The sequence below is a fragment of the Petromyzon marinus genome, chromosome 5, assembly GCF_048934315.1.
Source record: "Petromyzon marinus isolate PM22_M1 ecotype Great Lakes invasive population chromosome 5, UKy_Petmar_22M1.pri1.0, whole genome shotgun sequence".
Taxonomy (NCBI): Eukaryota; Metazoa; Chordata; class Hyperoartia; order Petromyzontiformes; family Petromyzontidae; genus Petromyzon; species Petromyzon marinus.
The window spans coordinates 21,780,921-21,803,209 of record NC_133671.1 but is presented as its reverse complement, the minus strand read 5'-3'; the positions used below and the strand labels follow the sequence as shown (position 1 = coordinate 21,803,209).

Genomic DNA, 22,289 nt, shown 5'->3' with positions numbered 1-22,289 from the left:
CCCAGATTGTTTTAGATGTAGTACTTTGTTGGTGGACAGGAAACTGCTAATTTGGTAGGTCAATAATTTTTCAAAAATTTTCATCAACGGGGACAAAATTGAGATAGGTCGGTAGTTATTTGGATCATCTTTAGGGCCCCCTTTGTGAAGTGGACGGACATAGGAATGTTTCCATTCTAGAGGAACTGATGCTTCTTTGATGGACAGGTTGAAAATATTGGCGCTAGGTTTGTATATTAGGTGAACAACAGTTAGTAGAGCAAAGACGGGAATACTATCTGCTCTGGTAGAGGAGGACCCTTTGTGGTAGGACAGTTGTTTCAGAACATTACTTTCGTGGATTGGCTGGAAACTAAATTCGTTTAATGTTTGGACAGGGGTGTAGGAATTTGCATGAGCAGGGGTGACTTCCAATACATTATCAAAAATATTACCAGCTTCAGAAAAATGAAGGTTAAAATTGTCAACTATTTTTTTGGGATCTGAAAAATATTCACCATTTTGGTTAAGCTAAACGGGCAGATTGTCTGTTTTGGATGCCTTTTCAATACATTTGATTGTTTTCCAGCAAATCCTGGCATTCCCATGTGATTCCAGGAGAGTGGAGGAAAAGTAGGCATTTTTTGCATGCCGTATTTTTTTGACGCATCTATTCCTTAAAATCCTGTATTCTAGACAGTCATTGACCAAATTACTTTTCTCAGCACATGCGCAAGCCTTGTCCCTAGTTTTCATGAGCTTTGTAATCAAAGGATCAAACCATGGTGGGCGGTTGCCTTTAGTTTTAAATCTAACCAACGGAGCATGTTTGTTAAGAATTTGGAGAAACGTGTACCTGAAGGTCTCCCAAGCCGCAGTCAGGTTGGGGATATCAGACCTTGTCAATATCCGAGTGAAGCACATCATTAGTAAATGCCTGAGTGCTGAAGTGTCTCATAGAGTGCTTCTCAACCAATTTAGGGGGGGCTTTGGGTCTGGCTGATGATCTCACCCCAAAAATGAAGGAGTGATCACTAAGGTTATTACCCAGAACACCAGTCAGTGTGAAATTGTGAGGGGCATTTGTCAATAGGACATCAAGCAGAGATGACTGTCCCGGATTTTTTAGGTTGGGTCTTGTGGGGACATTTATTAATTGAAACAGATTAAATTAATCTGCAAAATTTGTGGCCACGGCCGGCGGGTTTAGCCAATTCCAATTTCGATCACCCAATAAAACTATATCACCTTTTGGGAGGCCCCCAAAAAGCTCTCCCAGTGCAGATGCAGCTTCAACATCCTTCCCACTAGGCGGTCGATAGCAGCACACTACCAATATCTGTTGATTATTTGGGAGAGTTATTCTGAGAGCCAGACCTTCAAAGCAACATTTTTTAAACAAGGAGTGAGCTAGTGAACATGCAATAGTATTACGAACATAGATGGCAATTCCACATCCTTTAGATCCTCGGTCAAGCCGAAAAAGGTTGTAGTTGTCAATTGCAATCTGCAAGTCATTGACGGCAGGAGTGAGAAATGTTTCTGTTAGGCAAAAAATGTCCGGGTCAAGATTTGCCACTTCTAGTTTTAGTTGACTTAATTTAATCACAAGCCCTCTGATGTTGACATGTAGAACACCAACACCTTTCCTGCCAGAAAAATCTACAGAATTATACGAGTTCTTTTCATTTGGGCCAGGATGAAGCTCAATACCACCCAGAAATAAAAAAGTAGAATTAAAAGTTTGCACAAGTATTTTCTGTGAAAGGATGAAGAGTAGCTCGCAGATGGTGTTATTTTTAAGAGCAGAATGAAGTTTGGAAGGAGTGCTGGTGAAGTAATGGGACGAAGATAGGGTTTAAAAGGATACAATGATGGAGTGTAGAAGTGTCTATGAGCTGTTTCATTAGCAGGTGTAGTGGCAGATCGAGCAACAAGTATGGACGCAAAGTAACGAGGGTAGCCGTTTGTAGAGTTGAGTGTGGCACTAGATATGGCCGGGAGGGACAGCAGTAGGATACAAAGCAGGAGAATTGCCATCTCTAAAATATCCGTGGTAAACACAGACTAACACACAAGCGGAAAATAAAAAAATATATATACTTGTAGGCCGAGTGCGATAAAAAAGGTCATCTGTCGACAAACAACAAGAAGACAGAACGCCTCCACATATCCGTCCACAAAATAACAGATTTTGTTTTCTATTTGCCACACGGCCTTCTGGGAGTGCATGGCTTCAGCAACATTGGTTCAACACAGCCAAACTCCAGACCGGTTTCAACATGCAGTGTCTCATCGGCAGTTAGGTTTGCCTGAGCTAGTAATGGTGAAATGCCACATGTTTGTAGGCAAGCACCATCTGTGTCCGGGCGAGTTGTGACCTCTTGACCGCACCTCCAAGTAGCACAGTTGGCTACGTACGGTGCGAAAGAGGTTCAACATGCAGTCGTAACAGACAATGACCGTCCTTCACACATCAATGCCTGCCCGGGTTCGCATCCCCCGCTAGGGGGCAGTGAGGAACCGCACCTGACGAGAGAAAACTTGGAATGACTGCGCTGAAATGTATTTGCCTCTTCAGCGAAGACTGCCAGTTATGGGGACAGGGGACCCACCCGGTCCTATCTCGCCACATTGGCCTTCTTCCACAGCTGTGTGAAAGGCGATTAGCTCCTCGGTGAATTGAGTTTGGTTGAATGTGCATCAAACATTACCAAGTCCCTATCATCGATCCATTTTATACGGGTGAGAACGGGGCGTGCGTGGTCGGCAAATGTCAGGGAAATTATACATGTTAAAAACATTTTTACGAACCTTACAATTTGTGTATAACATTTGCAAGTAAAGTGCCCTTTTGCCGCGAGTTTATTTTAAGGTTCACGGAGTGCCAAAAATAAAAAAAGGCTGTGGAGATGCCGGGGATTGAACCCGGGGCCTCACACATGCGAAGCGTGCGCTCTACCACTGAGCTACATCCCCTGCCACGTGGACAAGGAGCTCCCAGACACCTTAAGAACCGCCACTGCCACGGTTTACGCATTTTTATATATATATAAAAAAAACTACGGTTATAACGTCGACGGTGATCACAGCAGCAGTGTAGTGTTTTATAATAGAAAACATAATTTAAATAGCTGCCGTGAGAGGGACAATAGCAGTCTTTCAATGTCCTATATTTAAAAACGTCAAACGCACTAGCACTGTATTATTAGCGCAGTTGTAGACAAATTATAAATAAACACAAAGACAGCAGTTTCAACGTCACTAACAGTAACTTAGCATTGTAGTCATGATTTATAAAACATACAAAACCCATACTCCCTCAGAAATTCTCGCTCCCGTCTTAAATCGCGGCACAATCCCGCTTATTAACATTCACGAATCCACAATACAATGATTTCAAAATGTACTCATAAACAACAGTGACAATATTAATCTTAATAGCAAAATCAACAGCCGCGTGTTTACAGACAATTACGTTGTCGGCCACGAGGGGGAATTCCGCCTCCCGGCTCCGCGCGCCTCGGCCATCAACCTAATAGATTCATTAATTATAATTTAATTTAGCTTGTCAGTGATTATTATGATTATTACCGGGCTAATTACGATAGTTCATCAAACGAGCCGCGTCAGCGAGGCGTCCCGCACTCTGCTCGCCGCCTCCATCCAGCAGTGGAGTGCACGGCCACGTGGTCTCCGTGGGAGTGGGGAGCGGTGGTGCAGCGGTTAGCGCCGCCCGGGGTTCCTTTCCCGCTCACGGCCCGCACCGGCGACGATTATCTGAACCGGTGGACGCTGGCCACCCACCGCCTCGTGTGCCCACAGTGCCGACCTTCATAGGTGCTGCTGGCTAACAGCACTTGCCCCTTCAGTCTGTTAAGGCTACACGGGAGGTCTTTGTTGTATACCATGCGGTACTGGACAAGGGACTCCTCTACTTACGAACGAGTTCGGTTCCAGAGGTCTGTTCGTAAGTCGAACTTTACTCCTGTCCATTCCAAACATGTTGTACGGCTCGTACACGAAAAACGGGGATTAGCTTTAAAAGTAGTATAGTCTCCTGCAGATGTAGATGCCACTGGTTCTTCACGTTCTGCAGATGTAGATGCCACTGGTTCTCCACGTTCTGTAGATGCCACTGGTTCTTCATGTTCTGCAGATGTGATGCCACTGGTTCTTCATGTTCTGTATATGTAGATGCCACTGGTTCTTCATGTTCTGTAGATGTAGATGCCACTGGTTCTTCACGTTCTGTAGATGCCACTGGTTCTTCACGTTCTGTAGATGCCACTGGTTCTTCACGTTCTGCAGATGTAGATGCCACTGGTTTTTCACATTCTGCAGATGTAGATGCCACTGGTTCTTCACGTTCTGTAGATGCCACTGGTTCTTCACGTTCTGCAGATGTAGATGCCACTGGTTCTTCATGTTCTGTAGATGTAGATGCCACTGGTTCTTTATGTTCTGTAGATGCCACTGGTTCTTCACGTTCTGTAGATGCCATTGGTTCTTCACGTTCTGCAGATGTAGATGCCACTGTTTCTTCACGTTCTGTAGATGCCACTGGTTTTTTATATTCTGCATATGTCGATGCCACTGGTTCTTCATGTTCTGTATATGTAGATGCCACTGGTTCTTCATGTTCTGTAGATGTAGATGCCACTGGTTCTTCACGTTCTGTAGATGCCACTGGTTCTTCATGTTCTGCAGATGTAGACTCCACTGGTTCTTCACGTTCTGCAGATGTAGATGCCACTGGTTCTTCATGTTCTGTACATGTAGGTGCCACTGGTTCTTCACGTTCTGGAGATGTAGATGCCACTGGTTCTTCACGTTCTGCAGATGTAGATGCGACTGGTTTTTCACATTCTGCAGATGTAGATGCCACTGGTTCTTCACGTTCTGCAGATGCCACTGGTTCTTTATGTTCTGTAGATGCCACTGGTTCTTGACGTTCTGTAGATGCCATTGGTTCTCCACGTTCTGCAGATGTAGATGACACTAGTTCTTCACGTTCTGTCGATGTAGATGCCACTGGTTCTTTATGTTCTGTAGATGCCACTGGTTCTTGACGTTCTGCAGATGTAGATGCCACTGGTTCTTCACGTTCTGCAGATGTAGATGCCACTGGTTCTTCACGTTCTGTAGATGCCACTGGTTCTTCACGTTCTGTACATGTAGATGCCACCACCGCCATCTATTTCACGGCGGTTGAACTTACGACTCTCGGTCTTAACAGGCAACTTGAACATACGGGGAATTGTTTGTTCGTATCTCTGAAAGTTCGTAAATAGAGGAGTCCCTGTACTGTGTAAATGCACTGTGCATTGTATCCACATGAAATGGCAGCACAGCAAGGGGATTGAATCCATCTGTGCGGAGCTTTTGGGCTTTATTCCCCCCACGTATGTGCGTGGTAGCTTTCGTTCTCCGCGTGCACTCCTGTGACCTCTAATGGACAAACCCACTCCTTTAAAATAAAAAATATAATCGGACTAACATTTCAATGTTAGCAATAGGACCCTCCTGTTCGTACTCAATGTTGCATTTGCTGAAATAACGTCCATTCATGAATCATGATTAGTTTTACTTCAAGTTGTCCTACGAGTGCGCTTTACTGAACCAGGTGAGGAGACTTCTGGGAGATGTAAAATCTTAACGTAGTTTTGAGATTTTTGTTGGTGTTCTTGTTGATTGATTATGCTTTGCTAAACAAATCCGGCTCGGCTCGGCTCAGCTCAGCTCGGGATGGCACGGCACGGGATGGCACGGCTTGGGATGGCACAGCTTGGCACGGCACGGCTTGGCACGGTTCGGCATGGCACGGCTCGGCATGGCACGGGATGGCACGGGATGGCACGGCTCGGCATGGCACGGCTCGGGATGGCACGGCTCGGGATGGCACGGGTTCGGCATGGCACGGCTTGGCACGGGTTCGGCATGGCACGGCTTGACACGGCACGGCTCGGGATGGCACGGTTCGGCATGGCACGGCTTGGCACGGCACGGCTTGGCACGGCACGGCTCGGGATGGCACGGCTCGGGATGGCACGGGTTCGGTCCTCGATGCCCGTGGAAACGCAGCGGGCACGGCGACGGCACTTGCTGTGTCCAATGTTTAAAATCGTCTATCATTAGGCGTTATTTATCGTCAATTGGGCGTTAATTATCATAAATTAGAAGAAATTTAACCACCTATGAGTCAGGAGGATCTCTCCTTTACATGTAAACGAGGTCATTACAATAAGTCTTTATTATTTCCCTTGGGGTTAGATGTTGTGAAGCCATTTGTTTTACTGGAACCCTCCACCACCCAACAGTCAATCAAATCAAGTTGTCACTGCACCGGGTATTCTGTGGGAGCTCAACGCTGTGCCGTTCTTTGTTGCTGTTTCATGATTTATCCTGAATATGCTTGATTTTATGCAATATATTTCACAAACGTATTTTTTATATCCTCAATTAAACAACTTAATACATGCATCCTCTATTATCTACAACATTAAATCGTCAAATCAACGAGGTATTAAATCTGCTAATGTATCAAAACTATAAAGTATATGGTGCATTGAAATGGGTCGTCGATTTTGAACATCTCGTGCTTCTTGAATCTACAACTTATAAAAAAGACACTTTCAGTTTAGAATGTGAGTTAAATTCTGGTGGGGGTAGTGTGGTGGATGGATCTGTTGCTCTGGTCTGGCGGGCACAGCCCACGTGCTATGCCATGATATTTATTCCGAAGTTTAACTATTGAAACATTTTATTTCGGCAATATATTTAACAAACGTATTACATCGTGGTGACACTGTTTATACAATCTCGCTGTGTGCTTTGAAGGAGGGCCGGTGCCCGGAACGTCGCCAATTACTTCCACATATATAATTTGTTCTTTTAAAGACAAAGTGTGATTTCCTTATATGTTTAAAATTGTATGTATCTATTAATAGGGGTGTAATGATGATGCATCGATTAGTATCATAAAATAATCCCGAATTATGTGGTGGTGGTGGTTTAGTTGGTGGTGGTGTATTGGTGGTAGTTGTGTAGTTTGGTAGTGGTGGCGAATGATGTAGTGGTGTAGTATTTCTGGTAGTGGTGTAGTATTGTTGGTGCAGTAGTGGTAGTCGTGGTGTAGTGTTGGTGGTAGTGGTGTAGTGTTGGTAGTGGTGTAGTGTTGGTAGTGGTGTAGTGTTGGTGGTAGTGGTGTAGTGTTGGTGGTAGTGATGTAGTATTGCTGGTGCAGTAGTGGTGGTGTATTGGTGGTAGTGGTGTAGCATTGGTAGTGGTGTCGTATTGGTAATAGTGTAGTAGTGGTGGTGTATTGGTAATAGTGTAGTAGTGATGGTGTACTGGTGGTCGTGGTGTAGTGTTGGTGGTAGTGGTGTAGTATTGGTGGTAGTGGTGTAGTGTTGGTGGTAGTGGTGTATTGTTGGTGGTAGTGGTTTAGTATTGGTGGTAGTGGTGTAGTATTTCTGATGCAGTAGTGGTGGTGTATTGGTGGTAGTGGTGCATTGCTGGTAGTGGTGTATTGGTGGGAGTGGTGTAGTGTTGGTAGTAGTGGTGTAGTGTTGGTGGTAGTGGTGTAGTGTTGGTGGTAGTGGTTCAGTATTGGTGGTAGTGGTGTAGTATTTCTGATGCAGTAGTGGTGGTGTATTGGTGGTAGTGGTGTATTGGTGGTAGTGGTGTAGTGTTGGTGGTAGTGGTGTAGTGTTGGTAATAGTAATAGGTGCTCGCTTACTACACTATTACCAGTAACTACACTATTACCAATACTACACTGGTAGCCATGTAGTACTGTATTTGTGCTAGTGGTGTAATAGTGGTGGTATAGTATTGGTAATAGTGTAGTATTGGTGGTCGTGGTGTAGTATTGGTGGTCGTGGTGTAGTGTTGGTGGTAGTGGTGTAGTATTAGTAATAGTGTAGTAGTGGTGGTGTAGTGTTGGTGGTAGTGGTGTAGTGTTGTGGTAGTGGTGTAGTGTTGGTGGTAGTGGTGTAGTATTAGTAAGGTAGTAGTGGTGGTGTAGTATTGGTGGTCGTGGTGTAGTGTTGGTGGTAGTGGTGTAGTGTTGGTGGTAGTGGTGTAGTATTAGTAATAGTGTTGGTGGCAGTGGTGTAGTGTTGGTGGTAGTGGTGTAGTGTTGGTGGTAGTGGTGTAGTCTTGGTGGTAGTGGTGTAGTATTGGTGGTCGTGGTGTAGTGTTGGTGATAGTGGTGTAGTGTTGGTGGTAGTGGTGTAGTATTAGTAAGGTAGTAGTGGTGGTGTAGTATTGGTGGTCGTGGTGTAGTGTTGGTGGTAGTGGTGTAGTGTTGGTGGTAGTGGTGTAGCATTGGTAATAGTGTAGTGTTGGTGGTGTAGTGTTGGTGGTAGTGGTGTAGTGTTGGTAGTGGTGTAGTGTTGGTGTAGTGTTGGTGGTAGTGGTGTAGTGTTGGTGGTAGTGGTATAGTGTTGGTAGTGGTGTAGTGTTGGTGTAGTGTTGGTGGTAGTGGTGTAGTCTTGGTGGTAGTGCAGTAGTAGTGAAGTCAAACGTGGACGTTGTCCCCACCGCTCCCACAGCGGGAGACCACGTGGCCGCAAGAGCGAGAGAGACGATCACGTGGTGCCGCTCCGTGCGGGAGTGCTTCCCCAAACCCCTGCCAACGTCGTGGTTTCGAACATCGTCAGCACGTCGTGTGTGTGTGTGAGTGTGTGCATGGTCCGGGAAGACAAAGGCAGCCAAGTCGGGGTGCGGTCACGCCTCTCTCCTCCTTATGCGCCGTTCCGGGATTAATAGGTGCTCGCTGACAACACGACAACAGCCTATGGAGGACGCGATCCTGGGGTGCCATCTGTGTCTCGTTGTCCTCACGGGGAGTGGCAGCCTGAGCTGGCGAGTGTTACCTGCACCGATCCTGGCTCTCCCCTATGTGGACTCAGCCTTCAACGAGCGAGTGCCCGGTGCTGTCCAACAATCAGCAGCACTGCGAACACAAACCGTGCGCTGTGCCGGCCCTTAATAGGTGCTCGCGAACAGCACTCGCCCCAACAGTGTTAGCCACAGTTCGAGGCTACACGGGGGATCTGTGTCTTGGTGTTTTGTCGTTTTTTCGACAACGTTGGACGGAAATGAACGTTCGCCAGAAGGAAATCGTTGCAGTGTACATCACGCAAGTAGTGTGTGTTCACCAGTCGGCATGGACCAGCGTGGTGAAGTATGGTCAAATAACCCCCACGACTCGCAACAAGCATGACGTCGAGGCCCTCATCCAGCAGTGGATTTCGGGGCCGGGTGCACGTGTGCATGCGTTTTGTGCGTGCACGTTTCAATAATTCCGACTCGGCAGAGTTGTTAGTATAATTTCATTTATTATACCGAAGGGAATGATGCACGGTAAAACAAACATCGTGATGCTGCTGCTGATGTTGCTTATAGAACACCAAGGGAAATAGCCTCCTCCTCTGCTCCTCGACAGAGGCAGATCCGTGACAATTTTTTTGGTCGATTCACTTCGTAAAGTCCGTTTAGTAGGACCACGACCATCGCCCCGAACGAGCTCGATTAAGCCGAACGAGCAAGCTCAGCGAGGCGTGAGCCTGCCGCAGTGTTTGGATGGGCCACCACCACCACCACAACCACCACCACCACCACAACCACCACCACAACCACCACGCATAACACGATGCTATAGGCGGCTACTGCGGGGCGACGTGGTGGCACGGTTCTGTTGTGGCACGGTTCTGTTGTGGTGAATAAGTGTGGTAAAACAACAACTTACGACCCTCATCCAGTGGTAGATTGATGACAAAAATGGGGGGCTATAGAGTGCATGCACTTGGCGTGGGCCAGGTGTCTCCGTGCGGGCGACCTATGTAGGATTCCCACAAATAGGTATTTATTTTATCGACCCGAGGAGAAGATGATGATTTTCACACCTGAAGACGGACGCTTGTGTTGCGACCGAAACGTCGTGTTTTCTTTTCGTTTTATTATTTTTTCTATCTACGTGACTTTACCGAAAGAACCAGAGAGTATGATGATGATTGTTTTTGTTGATGATGATGGCCGTGATTTAATGACCGATGGTTTGGGGCTGCAACATGAACGTATAGCATAGCAATGTTTAGGTAATATCACAAAATATACATGTCGAAATGCATCCGTATGTTAGGAGTTGTGTGAGCCCTCTTAAAATATAACAACGTACCAGCGGGTTTGGCTGTGCGGGCCTCTTGTTCAGCGCACGCACGTGGAGAGAGACGCGTGCGTTCATATTGACTCCCACACACACAATGCCATACATGTTTGTATGTGTGTATATATACTCTCCTGATTATGTTAAATTGCTGATGTGTCTTGATATTTACACAAACACACACAACGCACACTTCGGGGTGGAACTATGGAATTGTAGACATTTGCTGGTGCGTTGGCATATGGTGCACAGATAACAACAAAAACTCGACATTTGTCAATAACACCATGGGCCATAAACAGAAACAAAATTTAAAGACGTTTTAGGCAATGGCCCTAATTCACAGCACAGGGTCATTGCCCGACACGTCGCACGCTATATCTTTTTTCATTTTATTGCCACACTCGTCAATAACACTGCCTTAAAATATAAGTATATAATAGGCAACGTTTCGGGAAATTACCCTGTGCTATGAAGGACAGTTTTCCGAAACGCCGCCGATTGTATATTTCAGTTTAGGGCCATACTGTCATTGCCGAGTGTGAGTTTTTGTTTATATATGATTACAGCTGTACCAGGCAATTAAATACTCGAATTGTTACATTACAGGAACTCCTCTACTTACAAACGAGTTAGGTTCCAGAGGTCTGTTCATAAGTCGATTTGGTTGTGAGTCCAACTTTACTCCTATCGATTCCAAACATGTTGTACGGCATGTACACTAAACACGGGGAATGGCTTTAAAATTTGTATAATCTCCTGTAGATGCCACCGGTTCTTCACGTTCTGCAGATCTAGATGCCAGTGGTTCTTCACGTTCTGTAGATGTAGATGCCACTGGTTCTTCATGTTCTGTAGAGGACACTGGTTCTTCACGTTCTGCAGATGTAGATGCCACTGGTTCTTCACGTTCTGCGGATGTAGATGCCACTGGTTCTTCATGTTCTGTAGAGGCCACTGGTTCTTCACGTTCTGCAGATGTAGATGCCACTGGTTCTTCACGTTCTGCGGATGTAGATGCCACTGGTTCTCCATGTTCTGTAGAGGCCACTGGTTCTTCATGTTCTACAGATGTAGGTGCCACCACCGCCATCTATTGTGCGGTGGTTGAACTTAAAACTCTCGATCTGAGCAGGTAACTGGACATACGGACCAGGTTTGTTTGTATCTCTTGAAAGTTCGTAAGTCGGATGTTCGTAAGTAGAGGAGTCTCTGTATAGTGTATTGTAGCGCCTCATTAAGACAATGCACGCGATTCGATTAAGTTGAAGATTAAAAACTTACGGTAATATTCAGAATGCAAGAAGCACCATCCCCCCCTGCATTTTAAAGCTTAAGTTGCGAGTGCGTCTTATAAGTCGGTAGTGCATGTGTGTGTGAGATTTGTTTACTGTAACTTCAAATGGACATCGGACACGAGTTTTGGGGTGCGTCTTACTTTCCGGAGCGTCTTACAATCCGGTAGGACATGGCAATTGATGCATGGTTCCACCCCCTAACATACATACACACACGCCAACATACATACACACGCATTCACCCCCCCCCCCTCCACAACCAACCTAATTTTAAATGATCGAACACGTCATTCATGTATAATACATTAGGTGTATATATTATTCATCTGTAATCATTACATCTCGCGTACCGCAATGCTAACCGCAGTGTGAGGATGCAGTGCATCTGCACCGGGTGGGGATGTCGGTCTTGGGGTGCATTTTTTATTGGCTTGGGTTTGGGGGTGCCCGCGTGACCCCCAAGGTTCGTGGTGGGGGGGAGGGGTGGTTAAGGTGGAGTTGTGTTTACCAAGTCCAGGATTACACCACCAGACAGATGGAGAATTATGCTTAGGATAGAGACCTCGTATTCATCTTCATCCAGCAGTGGGTAGATCATGAGGATGGTAAAACATGGGGAGAGTTTCATGCTCGGAATTGCACTGACGCAGGAAGACGAACACGTGGATTAGAGAATATACGCGGGTTAGAGATATACATTTCTACCGTGAAGAAAAGTGTGCTTGAGTGGTACGTGTCGCGGTCAGGATGGAGGATGGCCGGTGGGCAATTGTAACTGGGCAAAAGAGCTTTATAGCTCATAGGATTCCTCCAGTATGAATAAATATTCGGATTCTGAACCACTGCGTGCCAGCCAATGGAGAGAACGCATCCGTGCGGGGTACGTCTCCTGCAGAGATGGAGCGATGAAATCGGCTCGTGTGCGCGTTCGCTATATGGATTGTTTACAGTGTATACATCGCATTGGCCGTGGGAGATGGCGACGGCTTTGAGGAGGGAGGCCTTCAGCTAGCAGTGGATAGAGCACGTCTGACGATGGTGAGCATATGGGGTTGGCAGCAGTGTAACGAGCGTGGGGGTGCCTTGCCCCCCCTCACCACACCTGGTGGCCAAAGCCACGAGTTGGGGCCCCCGAAACCTATTTTCAACAAGTGTCAAAGAACAAGGAACTTATTTAAAACGCGGTTCAAATAAACTTTTTATGAAAATGCTTTCATCTGCGTTCCACGTTTTCATTCAATTTTAGGGGAGTAACGTTTGGCTGCCGCAAATTGCGCACCGAACGCTTGTCTCTATGTTGTTGTTGTTGTCATAGCGGATCGTTGTTGTCATAGCGTATCTATGTTGTTGTCATAGCGTATCTATGTTGTTGTTATAGCGTATCCAGTGAAGAGGAGCAGAGCATTTCTTCCGGGGCGAATTGGGGGAAGGTACTAGGAAAGAGGAGGCGCGATAAATAATAATGACGACACCCTCGGTGCGACCGTGCAAGACATATCAAATAATGGGGGGCCCCAACTGACCGATTGCCACACCCCCTGAACTGGTAACGTCGTTGCTACACCACGGGGGATGTTGGTGGTCTATGGTTAAGTGGCGAGCTGTATCCAAACCTGCCCTGGCTGCCTCCCCCCCTCCCCCTTTCCCGAACTCGCATTGACCAAAGTGGTGAAGTATGGTCAAACAGTGCCCCATGACCAACTGCGTGAATCAGTGACGCGATATCATAATAGGCCATGGAATATATGAATGATATTTGGGGTTAATGCATCCTCGTGGTTTGTACATGAGCTTTGCATATGGATATTTGGCGACATGTCGTGCACGAACTGTTTACTCTCCAACACACCGGTGTGCTGGACTCGTAACGAATTGGCCATATTTTGTTTACGTGACAACCTTTACTCATTGGCTGTGTCGGGTGGTGGCGGGTTTAACGGCACACACATATTTACGCGATCTAACCCAAAACAATCTCATAAATATTTCGACCTTAATTGGTTACACTACATTTATTTAATAATCATGGCTCTATGGCTTTTCTGTTTCTCGGTCTCAATGGTCGTCGTCTGTCCGTGTGTTTGTAAGTGGGGAGCGGTGGCGCAGCGGTTTGGCGCACGGCGCTACGAACCCGCCGAGTTCAATTCTCGCTCACGATCAATAACAGTCGCAATTATCTGACACCGGGTCCTGCGCCTCCCCTAGGTCTACTCAGCCTTACAATGAGTAACTGGTGCGGTGTGTAAACGCCAGCACTGGTGTGACAGAGCTGTCCGTACGGTGGTGCTGGCCACCCACCCACCCCCTCTCTCTTCTCGTGTGCTGTGCCGGCCTTCCTAGGTGCTGCCCGCTCACAGCACTTGACCTCACAAATGTGTGTGCTGAAGGCTATGGGGGGGGGGGGTGTTGTTTGTGCGTGTGTAATTCCCGTCGAGGATTCTGTTTCAAGGAGAGAGATAACCTCTGGAAATGAATAAAACAGAGCACTTCCCGTCCCATCTCCATCGCTCTCAACCCAATTTGCTGCTGTGGCACTGAAAGCAAAGCCTCTAACAACACCATGATGATGATGTAGTCGTGTATGTGTGTCGTGACACGAGCATGGTGAAGACATCATACTGTACTACTTGCAGTGTAACGATACCGTACATGTGAATAAGAGACACTGTCATTGGTGAAGACATTACACAGCACTTGCAATGCAGACATTCCGCTGTTAATTAGTGTTATGGTACTGTACTTTGTTAAGAAATCCCTACTTGGTGATTAGATGATGCTGAACTTACAAGGTAAGACGGTACTTAAACTGAAGAGATGATACGATACTGTCGTGAAACAATCAGACTATGCTCAGTGAAGAAATTATACTGTAGCGTAATCGGTAAAGAAACGACACAGTTCAGATTATTATATTGTACTTGCAGGGAAGAAATTAGACGAATAGGTGAGGAAGCGACACTTATGGCGAAGGACGCTGCTGCTGCTGCTGCTGCGCTTACGGTGAAGCGGAGGGGGGGGGCATCATCATCCGCCACGTTGCAGCCTGTGAGCAAAGTGCGTCTGGGCCAGCGAGCGAGCGAGTGGCGATGTTGTGTGTCACGGTGGTTATCGAATGTCTGTTAGCTCTGGCTGGGGTTGGCTCCGTCTCTGTCTGTCTGCGTGTGTGGGAGCTATGCGAGGGAGCCGGGCTGATGATCCATCAGGAGGCCTCTTAACGACCCAAGGTCGGGATTCCGGAGTTGATGAGCACGAGACCCCCCCTGGGGTCAGGCGCGAGGAGCTGCAGCCCCCCTTAGGGGGCCGCAGTTCCCAGAGTTCATTAGCAATGTCAAGGACGTGGAATTGTAACCGCGCTGAACACACCCCCGTGGGGTTCAGCGAGGAGCTTTTTGCCGATAACCGCGGCGTATTGTTTAAAATGGGCCGCGCTCTGCTGATGAGGATCGGGAAGTCGAAGCCAGTCCAGAATTTGCCTGCTGCTGGAAAATATTTGTCAACCGCTGCTGGGAAATGTTTGTCTGGAAGGCCAATTAGTGCGGTGGACTTGTGTGTTATTTTAATTTGTATATGGTGAAACACACCCTTGTATTAACACCCATACACCAACGTGACAAGAGGGTCATGCATTGCATACCACACAATGCTGCTGCATATGGTACTTTGCACGCATCATATCAGTGTATCTGCCAGCCCTTTTCAGACCCTCGTGGTGATGAATACAATTGTTTAAAATATATTATTTAAATGTGGTGACGTTAACTCTCGTCCGTTTTCGTGTCGTGCAGTTTGAGCTCCCTGCTCTCACGGCTCCGTCTGTGAAACTCGCTCCCTCGGCAAGCGACTCTTGAGAGTCCCACTAATGTTTTTAAAAAAATGTATCTCGTAAACTGGCCTTGGCAATTTTTTATTTCATCATGAACCTTCTTTTCTTCCTTCCTTGCACATATTACGCAGCACTCGGGGAGGTCGTGAAGCGCTTTGAGGTGTTCATCGTGAGGGGTGCGATGTGAATTAAATCTTAACTGTTGTGGTGGGTGGAATTGTTGCTGTTGTTGTTCTGATGTTGATCATTCAGAGGTGGTGATGTGAATGTGGTGGCGGCGGTAAATTGGGGGGGGGGGGGCAGGAGTTGCAGTGGGGGGGTCGGGTACTTGTGGCAAAATGCGCTGCCCATTCCTACGGGACGGATTATCTTTCCCGAAAGTGACCACGAAAAGAGCCGTGATGAGACACGTAACCTTAACTCCCCCCCCCCCCCACGCTGTCCCCTACAAAACAAAATCACGAGCCTCGTCCTCGGCTGGGTTAAATTGGCAGCGCCGTGCAGCTGGATCGACGTCGGACACGAGGAGCCGCCGTCAGAAATTAAAAACACCGAGATGGCCGCTATAAGTCAAACGCCGAAGACGGACGTACACGTACATTTAATTTAAACACCTACCTGTAAAAGTATTGTCGTTCATGCACTTGCTTTTTCTGAGTCGACTTTTAAGGCGTTTCCAAAGTTACATTTGGCAAAAAAGATATACTGTGCGCGCAAAAGTTGGGGCGGACTTTTGCGAGCGAGGATTCTTCGGGGTGTGGGGGGGGGGAGCACAGCGTCGGGTGTCGCTCCTCTTCCGTGAGCCGTCCCCTCGCACTCTCTCAGAGGGTCAATTCTCCGAATTCCACTCTCACCGTCAGCTCACCGCGGCTTGCTCGCTCTCTCCCAGCGGAGGTGGAACGGAGCGCTCTCCCTCGCTCAGTCCACCACAGTGACCGTTCCCGTGACTCTCCTCTCTCTCAGGTGGTTGGTTGCGGTTCAGAAATCCTCACTGTCTCCTCTTGACTTTCTAAAGCTCGCTCTCTCTCTGTCTTGCAGAATGCTGATAATCTGCCATGCGCTGCCCACCGCTTTGAACGTTTCCACAACCCTCTCAACCACAAGGAAGCCGTTTCACCGTCCGGTGCTCGCTCTCCGGGTGATTGAATCTCACGACGCTCGCTCACAGGAGTCCCCAGTCCCGTGATCCGCACTCACAGAAGGTTGCGGATGTTCCACTGTTGGCCCGAGCACACGTGCATGATGAGCTCCAGGCCGCTGGGCGTGGACTCCACCTCGAGACAGCGCCGGGTCTTGCGGTTTACCACGGGTCCGTTCTGTTGGGGCAGATGTTGTTGCAGTGTTTTCAATGTCAGAAATGATGCCACCTGGAAGGACGTGATCTCAAAACGAGCCAGGCTCCGGGTAGCTGTGTAGTTTGTCACGTGGGTGTTGGAGTGGATGTGTGAATGTCGGCATGGCACGCAAGGGGGTGGGTGGCCAAAACCACGCCCGACCGCCTTTGTCTCCCCAGTGCTAATGTTTACACACTTCACCGTGTACTAATTTCAGAATCAGAATATTTATACTGGAGGAATCCGATAAGCTATAAAAGTCTTTTTCACAGATGTCCAGTAGATTTGAGGCTGAGTCGACCTAGGAGATGCCCAGGATTGTTTAAAAAAATCATCGCTGGTGTTGGCCATGAACGGGAATCGAATTCGGGTCGTTGGGTTCGAAGCGCAGCGCGCTGACCACCACGCCACCGCTCCCCACATACAAAGACGCGTGCACGCGCGCACACACACACACACGCACACACACACACGCACCTGCGTGAACTCCCAGTTGTCGCGCGTGTCGGGCCCGGGCCCCCGGCAGGGCAGCAGGCGTGGGCGGCGCGTGGACCCGTCATCCTGCAGGCAGCGCGTGTCTGGCACCTGCGTGGTGGAGCCCGTCGCCCCCACCTGGAGCCGCCCATCCGCCGTGAAGCGCACCAGCTGCGGGCACAGGTCGAAGGCAGCGCGTTCGAGGCGGAACGGGGCGGCAGTGGCGCGACGCGGTTGGCGTGGGGTCCCCCGTGCAGGGAATTAAAAGTGGCCCCCTTTCCAATTGCCTCCTCCCCCATTTATTCAGAGCCCCGGGGGTCTGGGCCACTTCGGCCACACCTCCAATTAGCACGGTGCGAAAAGAGTTCAACACACGCACGTGTCCAGCCTTGGTGCAGTTGCACCCCCTGCAGACACGTGATAGCGACGCCGCTGTGTAAGCCTGTAGCTAACCAAGTCTAAGTGTTGTCTCGGGTATCCGTCTAAGTCCCGTGGCACGCTGCCGGTTATTTAATTCATTGTCAAAGCATAAATTGCGCCCATTTTCCTTCCCCGCCACTGTTGAAGTGACATGATTTAGCGTTGAAAGTCGCGATGCGGTAAAAGCGTTTAAACGGTGTGTGGTTGGTATGGGCGAGTTGGTTGTGATGTTTACTGTGGTGGGGGTGGTGGTGGGTGAATGGTGCATGATGATGTTTGCAGTAATGATGATGGAAGGTTGGTTTCATTTGGTGGCGATGTTCACATTAACGGTGGCGATGGTGAGACCCAACTCCACACTCGGCTCCAGTGCTTTCCCCCTCCTCTACCCACCCCCCCCCCTCTCGCCCACCCTCGTCCCATCTCCTCCTCGCCACCGCGCACTTCTTAATCTGCTGAGGTCGAGACGCCGTTTTGTGCCACGGAGAGAAAAATCCGGCTGAGCCACTCTCACTCGGCGGTGCATTCGCGGATTAATCGGCACAAAGAGACAAACCCCACCGAGAACCCCGAGACTCCGCCTACGCGACCCGAACATTGCGTGCCACAACGGTTGTTTGTTGCTGTTATTGTTAAAATGTATCATGGGTCACGATCTATCTGCTGCTGGATGAATGCCTTGTCGAGCCGTCGCCATCTCTGCAACAAACCGCGTGCCCGCGATCTGATGTGATGCTGTGTGGTGGCGCATCCTCTCGGGATTGTGTCCTTAAAACTCAACCGTAAACATTTTTTTTATTTTGCCAGGTAAGGCCCCAAATGATAGCTCAACGAAGTGGCTTATAACGTGTACATTTGTAGCAGCCAAATATTCTAAACGCACATTGATTCTAAATGTGGAGGGAAAAATCGGAGGAGCCAGGAGTCAGGGTCGGGATCGAACCCACGACCTCCTGCATACCAGGCGAGGCAGTTAACATCTCGCCTCCGTGGCGCTCCTTCCTTAGCTTCGCCCATCGTTCCTCCGAGCGGCGTGCCCTGCCCAAAGCCCGCCGAATGTGCGTACTGGTCACGGGACGTCGTCTCTAACCTGTGGCGTCGCCGTTCCCTGGCCCACGGGTCTCTCCCCAATGCCTCTCGCTGAAATTCCGAGCGTTCCACCCCTCCACGCTTGGCTGCCCGCTCGTGATCTTTTATTCCATTTACGTTATCAAAGTCCATGGTTCATATTTTGGTGACGTTATTTAAAATAAAGATTTTTTCGGGTTAGATCGCGTAAATATAAATGTGTAATTAACCCATCCAACGCGGCCAATTAATAAGGGCTGTAACGTAAACAAAACGTGAAATTAGTTACTACTTCAGCACACCGGTGTGTCGAAGAATAAACGCACAACATGTACAATTAGACTGCGACGTTGCGCTGGTAATTACAACCAGCTTCATCAGGGGATTGTGCCATAATTGTGAAGAAGTCTTCCTGTTTCCGGTCTTAGACAGAGTAAGGTAACGTCACTACTGTGGGCCTACCAGGTGCATTTTTTTTGGTCTGCGTGACAAACCTTACTTATTGGCCGTGTCGGGTGGTGGTGGGTTTGGCGACACGTTCACATTTACGCCGTCTAACCCAAAAACCCATCAATACGAATGATATTGGTCCCGAAAACCTACGGTGTGAAATTTACATTATTATTCCTTAAATCCTGGGTGTTGAGTGTTTTATATGACCAAAGGCCTCGATGCTGTTGGCCCCTGTGCCTCTGGGTTTGAACGGTCTGCGCCGTTTGTCGCGGTCGCTCGTCAGCCAAGATTCCAATCCGACCCTGGCGTAGTGCTGGGTGATGGTGATGGTTGGTGACAGTGGCGGTGGTTGGTGGTGGCGGTGGTTGGTGGTGGTGATATTGACAATGCCCTTCCCCAAACCCTGTTTAGGGAATCCTAATCCTATTTCGGAGTACGCCCGACCTCAAATCCCTAACGCCACATCGCGTCATCCCCGTCTCTGCTCCATCAGAAGGAGCGGGCTGCAGGCTCAGCGGAGCGCGGAGCCTGGCTCAGAGCCAGGGAGCACGGCACCCGCGTCCTCTCGGCGACGAGCGCCGTCGCCCGGGCGCTCGTCAGCCCCCAGGGGGGAGGCGGGGACGACAGAGGCTCTTGCAACGTTGCGGTAGCGGTGGGGGTGATGACGGTTGTCAGTGACGTCCGTCGTTGGCATGGACCGTGATTTAAGGAATTAAATGACCTCCACCCTCAGCATCTGGGCCATTCCGGCCCGCGGCCACCGGTGCAGTTGCAATGCCTGCACGTACGTACGTTGAACTTCTTTCGCGCCGTACGTAGCCAGCCGTGCTCATCGGAGGTCCAATGATGGCACGCCCGACAGCTACGCCAGTAGGCAAATGAGAACGCACATTTGCGAGCTTTGCTATTTTTTCTCTCCCCGCAATTTGCCTTGACAATTGTGAGAATGTGTTGAGACTTGGGATCGCTGGGAGTACTTGGAAGGAGGAGGAAGGGAGAGTAGGAGGAGGAGGCGATATTTCTGGTTCCTAATGAAATCGGCGCTCCGTTGTTGCGCAGGCCCCATTAGCGGGGGTAATGGGACGCGATTGTCGGGACGCGCGTTCTAGGTTCTGTTCATGTATCATCGCTCTAATTGCCTAAAGTCAATTTGTGTGCTTCACGAGTGGCAATTGCCTTAATCACGGAGGCGACGACGGTGACGTCAAGAGCGGGTGGCAACGTCGGAGCGTTCTACATTTGAAGTTTTCGTGACTGCAAGGATCCATACTCTTTGGTTCTTTCGGTAAAGCGTCCGTCATCAGTTGCTGTTTTTTTGCTGTGGTTGTCCCACCTGATGACGGACACTTGTGTTGTGTCCGAAACGTCGTGATTTAATACATTTATTTATTTTCTTTACCCACGTGACTTTACCGAAAGAACCAAGGAGTAACGTCGGAGCGCCCAACGCTCCAGAGCCAGATGGGTCTCGCTTGCTCACTCACACTCTCACACTCTTGCCGTCTCACATGCCACGTGCACCACTCTCTTACAATGGCTCAAAGACAAAGATCCACCGTATAGGTGTCATAGACTGTTGCGGCAACCGCTTATAGCGAGCACCTATGAAGGCTGGGATGAAACACGATGGAGTGGGGTGGCCAGCACCACGCCCGACCGCCTTTGTCTCCCTAGCGGAAGACATCGCACCAGGTACTCATTTCAGGCCGAGTCGACCTAGGGGAGGCCAAAGTCTGGTTCAGACATTCGGCACTGGTGTTGGTCGTGAGCGGGAATCGAACTGGGGACGCTGGGTTCATAGCGCAGCGCGTTAAACGCTACCACTCCCCACGATGGCTCGCATGCTCGTGTTCTCTCTCACACAGACCACTCTTTATGCATCACTCTGTCACTCGCACACACTCGCTCTCTTTCACACTCTGCAAGCACCGCGCTCTCTCGTATTCACGTATGTTGAACTTATGTCGCAACGCACGTTGCCGACACTCTCACCGTCCTTGCTCTTGCCGTCTCACACGCGCTCGTTCAACGCTGCACGCACGCACATCACTCTCTCCCGGCCAGGCTGCGAGCGGCTTCGCTCCGATCACGCTCTGCTCACACGTCTCTGCTTCCCCGGCTTCTGCAGCTCGCGCTGACCAAATATTGCGATCAAATGACCCCCACGACCCACACGGTGTGGAGAAGGTCCGAATCCAGCAGTGCATTGACAAAAGCATTGGACGTGTGTGTACGTACGTGTGTGTATGTGCATGGGGAGCGGTAGTGCAGTGGTTAGTGCGATGCGCTACGAACCTGGCGACCCGAGTTCGATTCCCGCTCACGGCCAACACCAGTGACGTTTATCTGAACCGGTCCTGGGCCTCCCCTAGGTCGACTCGGCCTCAAATTAGTACCTGGTGTGATTTGAAAACATCGGCACTGGGGAGATAAAGGCGGGCGGGCGTGGTGCTGGCCACCCACCCCCTTGCGTGCTGTGCCGGCCTTCATAGGTGCTCGCTAACACCACTTGCCCCGAGCGTCTGTGAAGGCTACATGGTGGATCTTTGCCTTTGTATGGGGAGGCACGGGTGGCTACGTACGGTAGCAAAATAAATTAAACGTACATACATACAGAAATGGAATGGCAATGGGCTGTACATTATTGTTATTATTATTATTATTATCGCGCGTGTGCATGCGTGCGTGAGTTTCTCGCCAATGTCGCTGCTCGCATGGCTGGGACATCAACGCGGTCGGCAATTCGCGCGCGACGCGGCGGAGCGCCCGCCTCGGTTCCTGTCCCGCAACTTGGGCCGCCAGACTAATTCGCGCACGCCAGTTATGGATAATTGCCCCTATTAAAAATTACTTTGGCGTAGAGTTTCCCATTAATTGAATGCGGCCTTAAGAGGCAACATCACCTGACCCATTTCTCAAATGTGCGCCCAATTTAGATATGCAAATTGGCCCAATTGTGGGCGCATTACGCTCGGCACACATTGAGTACCACCGAGTGCATTGCGTGCTGCGGTACACACGCCCGGACTGCGCCTGTCCGTCGTTATCGACTGGCGGTGTGGTCGCGGCTCGCTGACGAGTCCCTATTTGGCAAAGCGTGCCTGTCTCACGCGCTGCCTAATGCATCCTTAGAAGAGTAATACGACGATAGAACGTGGATGTGGCCGCAGCTCAAGGTGCCGTACAGAAACTGCGCTTGCGATTATAGAGAGAGAGAGAGAGGCAGTGGGTCATTCGGTAGAGGAGAAGAGGAAACCCCGGAGCCT

General features: G+C 49.2%; 1 protein-coding gene and 1 non-coding gene across 3 annotated transcripts in view; both read right to left on the bottom strand.

Moving 5' to 3' along the window:
- Positions 1-2,886: 2,886 nt before the first annotated feature.
- Positions 2,887-2,958, bottom strand: TRNAA-CGC (transfer RNA alanine (anticodon CGC)). Its single transcript has one exon. It is a non-coding gene; the product is annotated as a tRNA-Ala (tRNA).
- Positions 2,959-9,306: 6,348 nt separating this feature from the next.
- The window catches only part of GALNT9 (polypeptide N-acetylgalactosaminyltransferase 9), a 42,086-nt gene continuing 29,103 nt past the window's right edge, over positions 9,307-22,289 (bottom strand). For both annotated transcript variants that reach the window (XM_076062799.1, XM_076062798.1), the window contains exons 12-13: positions 17,086-17,253; positions 9,307-16,590 (exon numbers count right to left, since the gene is read on the bottom strand). In XM_076062799.1, coding sequence (XP_075918914.1) covers positions 16,468-16,590; positions 17,086-17,253 — 291 coding nt within the window. In that variant the 3' untranslated portion in view covers positions 9,307-16,467. The remainder of the gene's footprint in view (positions 16,591-17,085; positions 17,254-22,289) is intronic.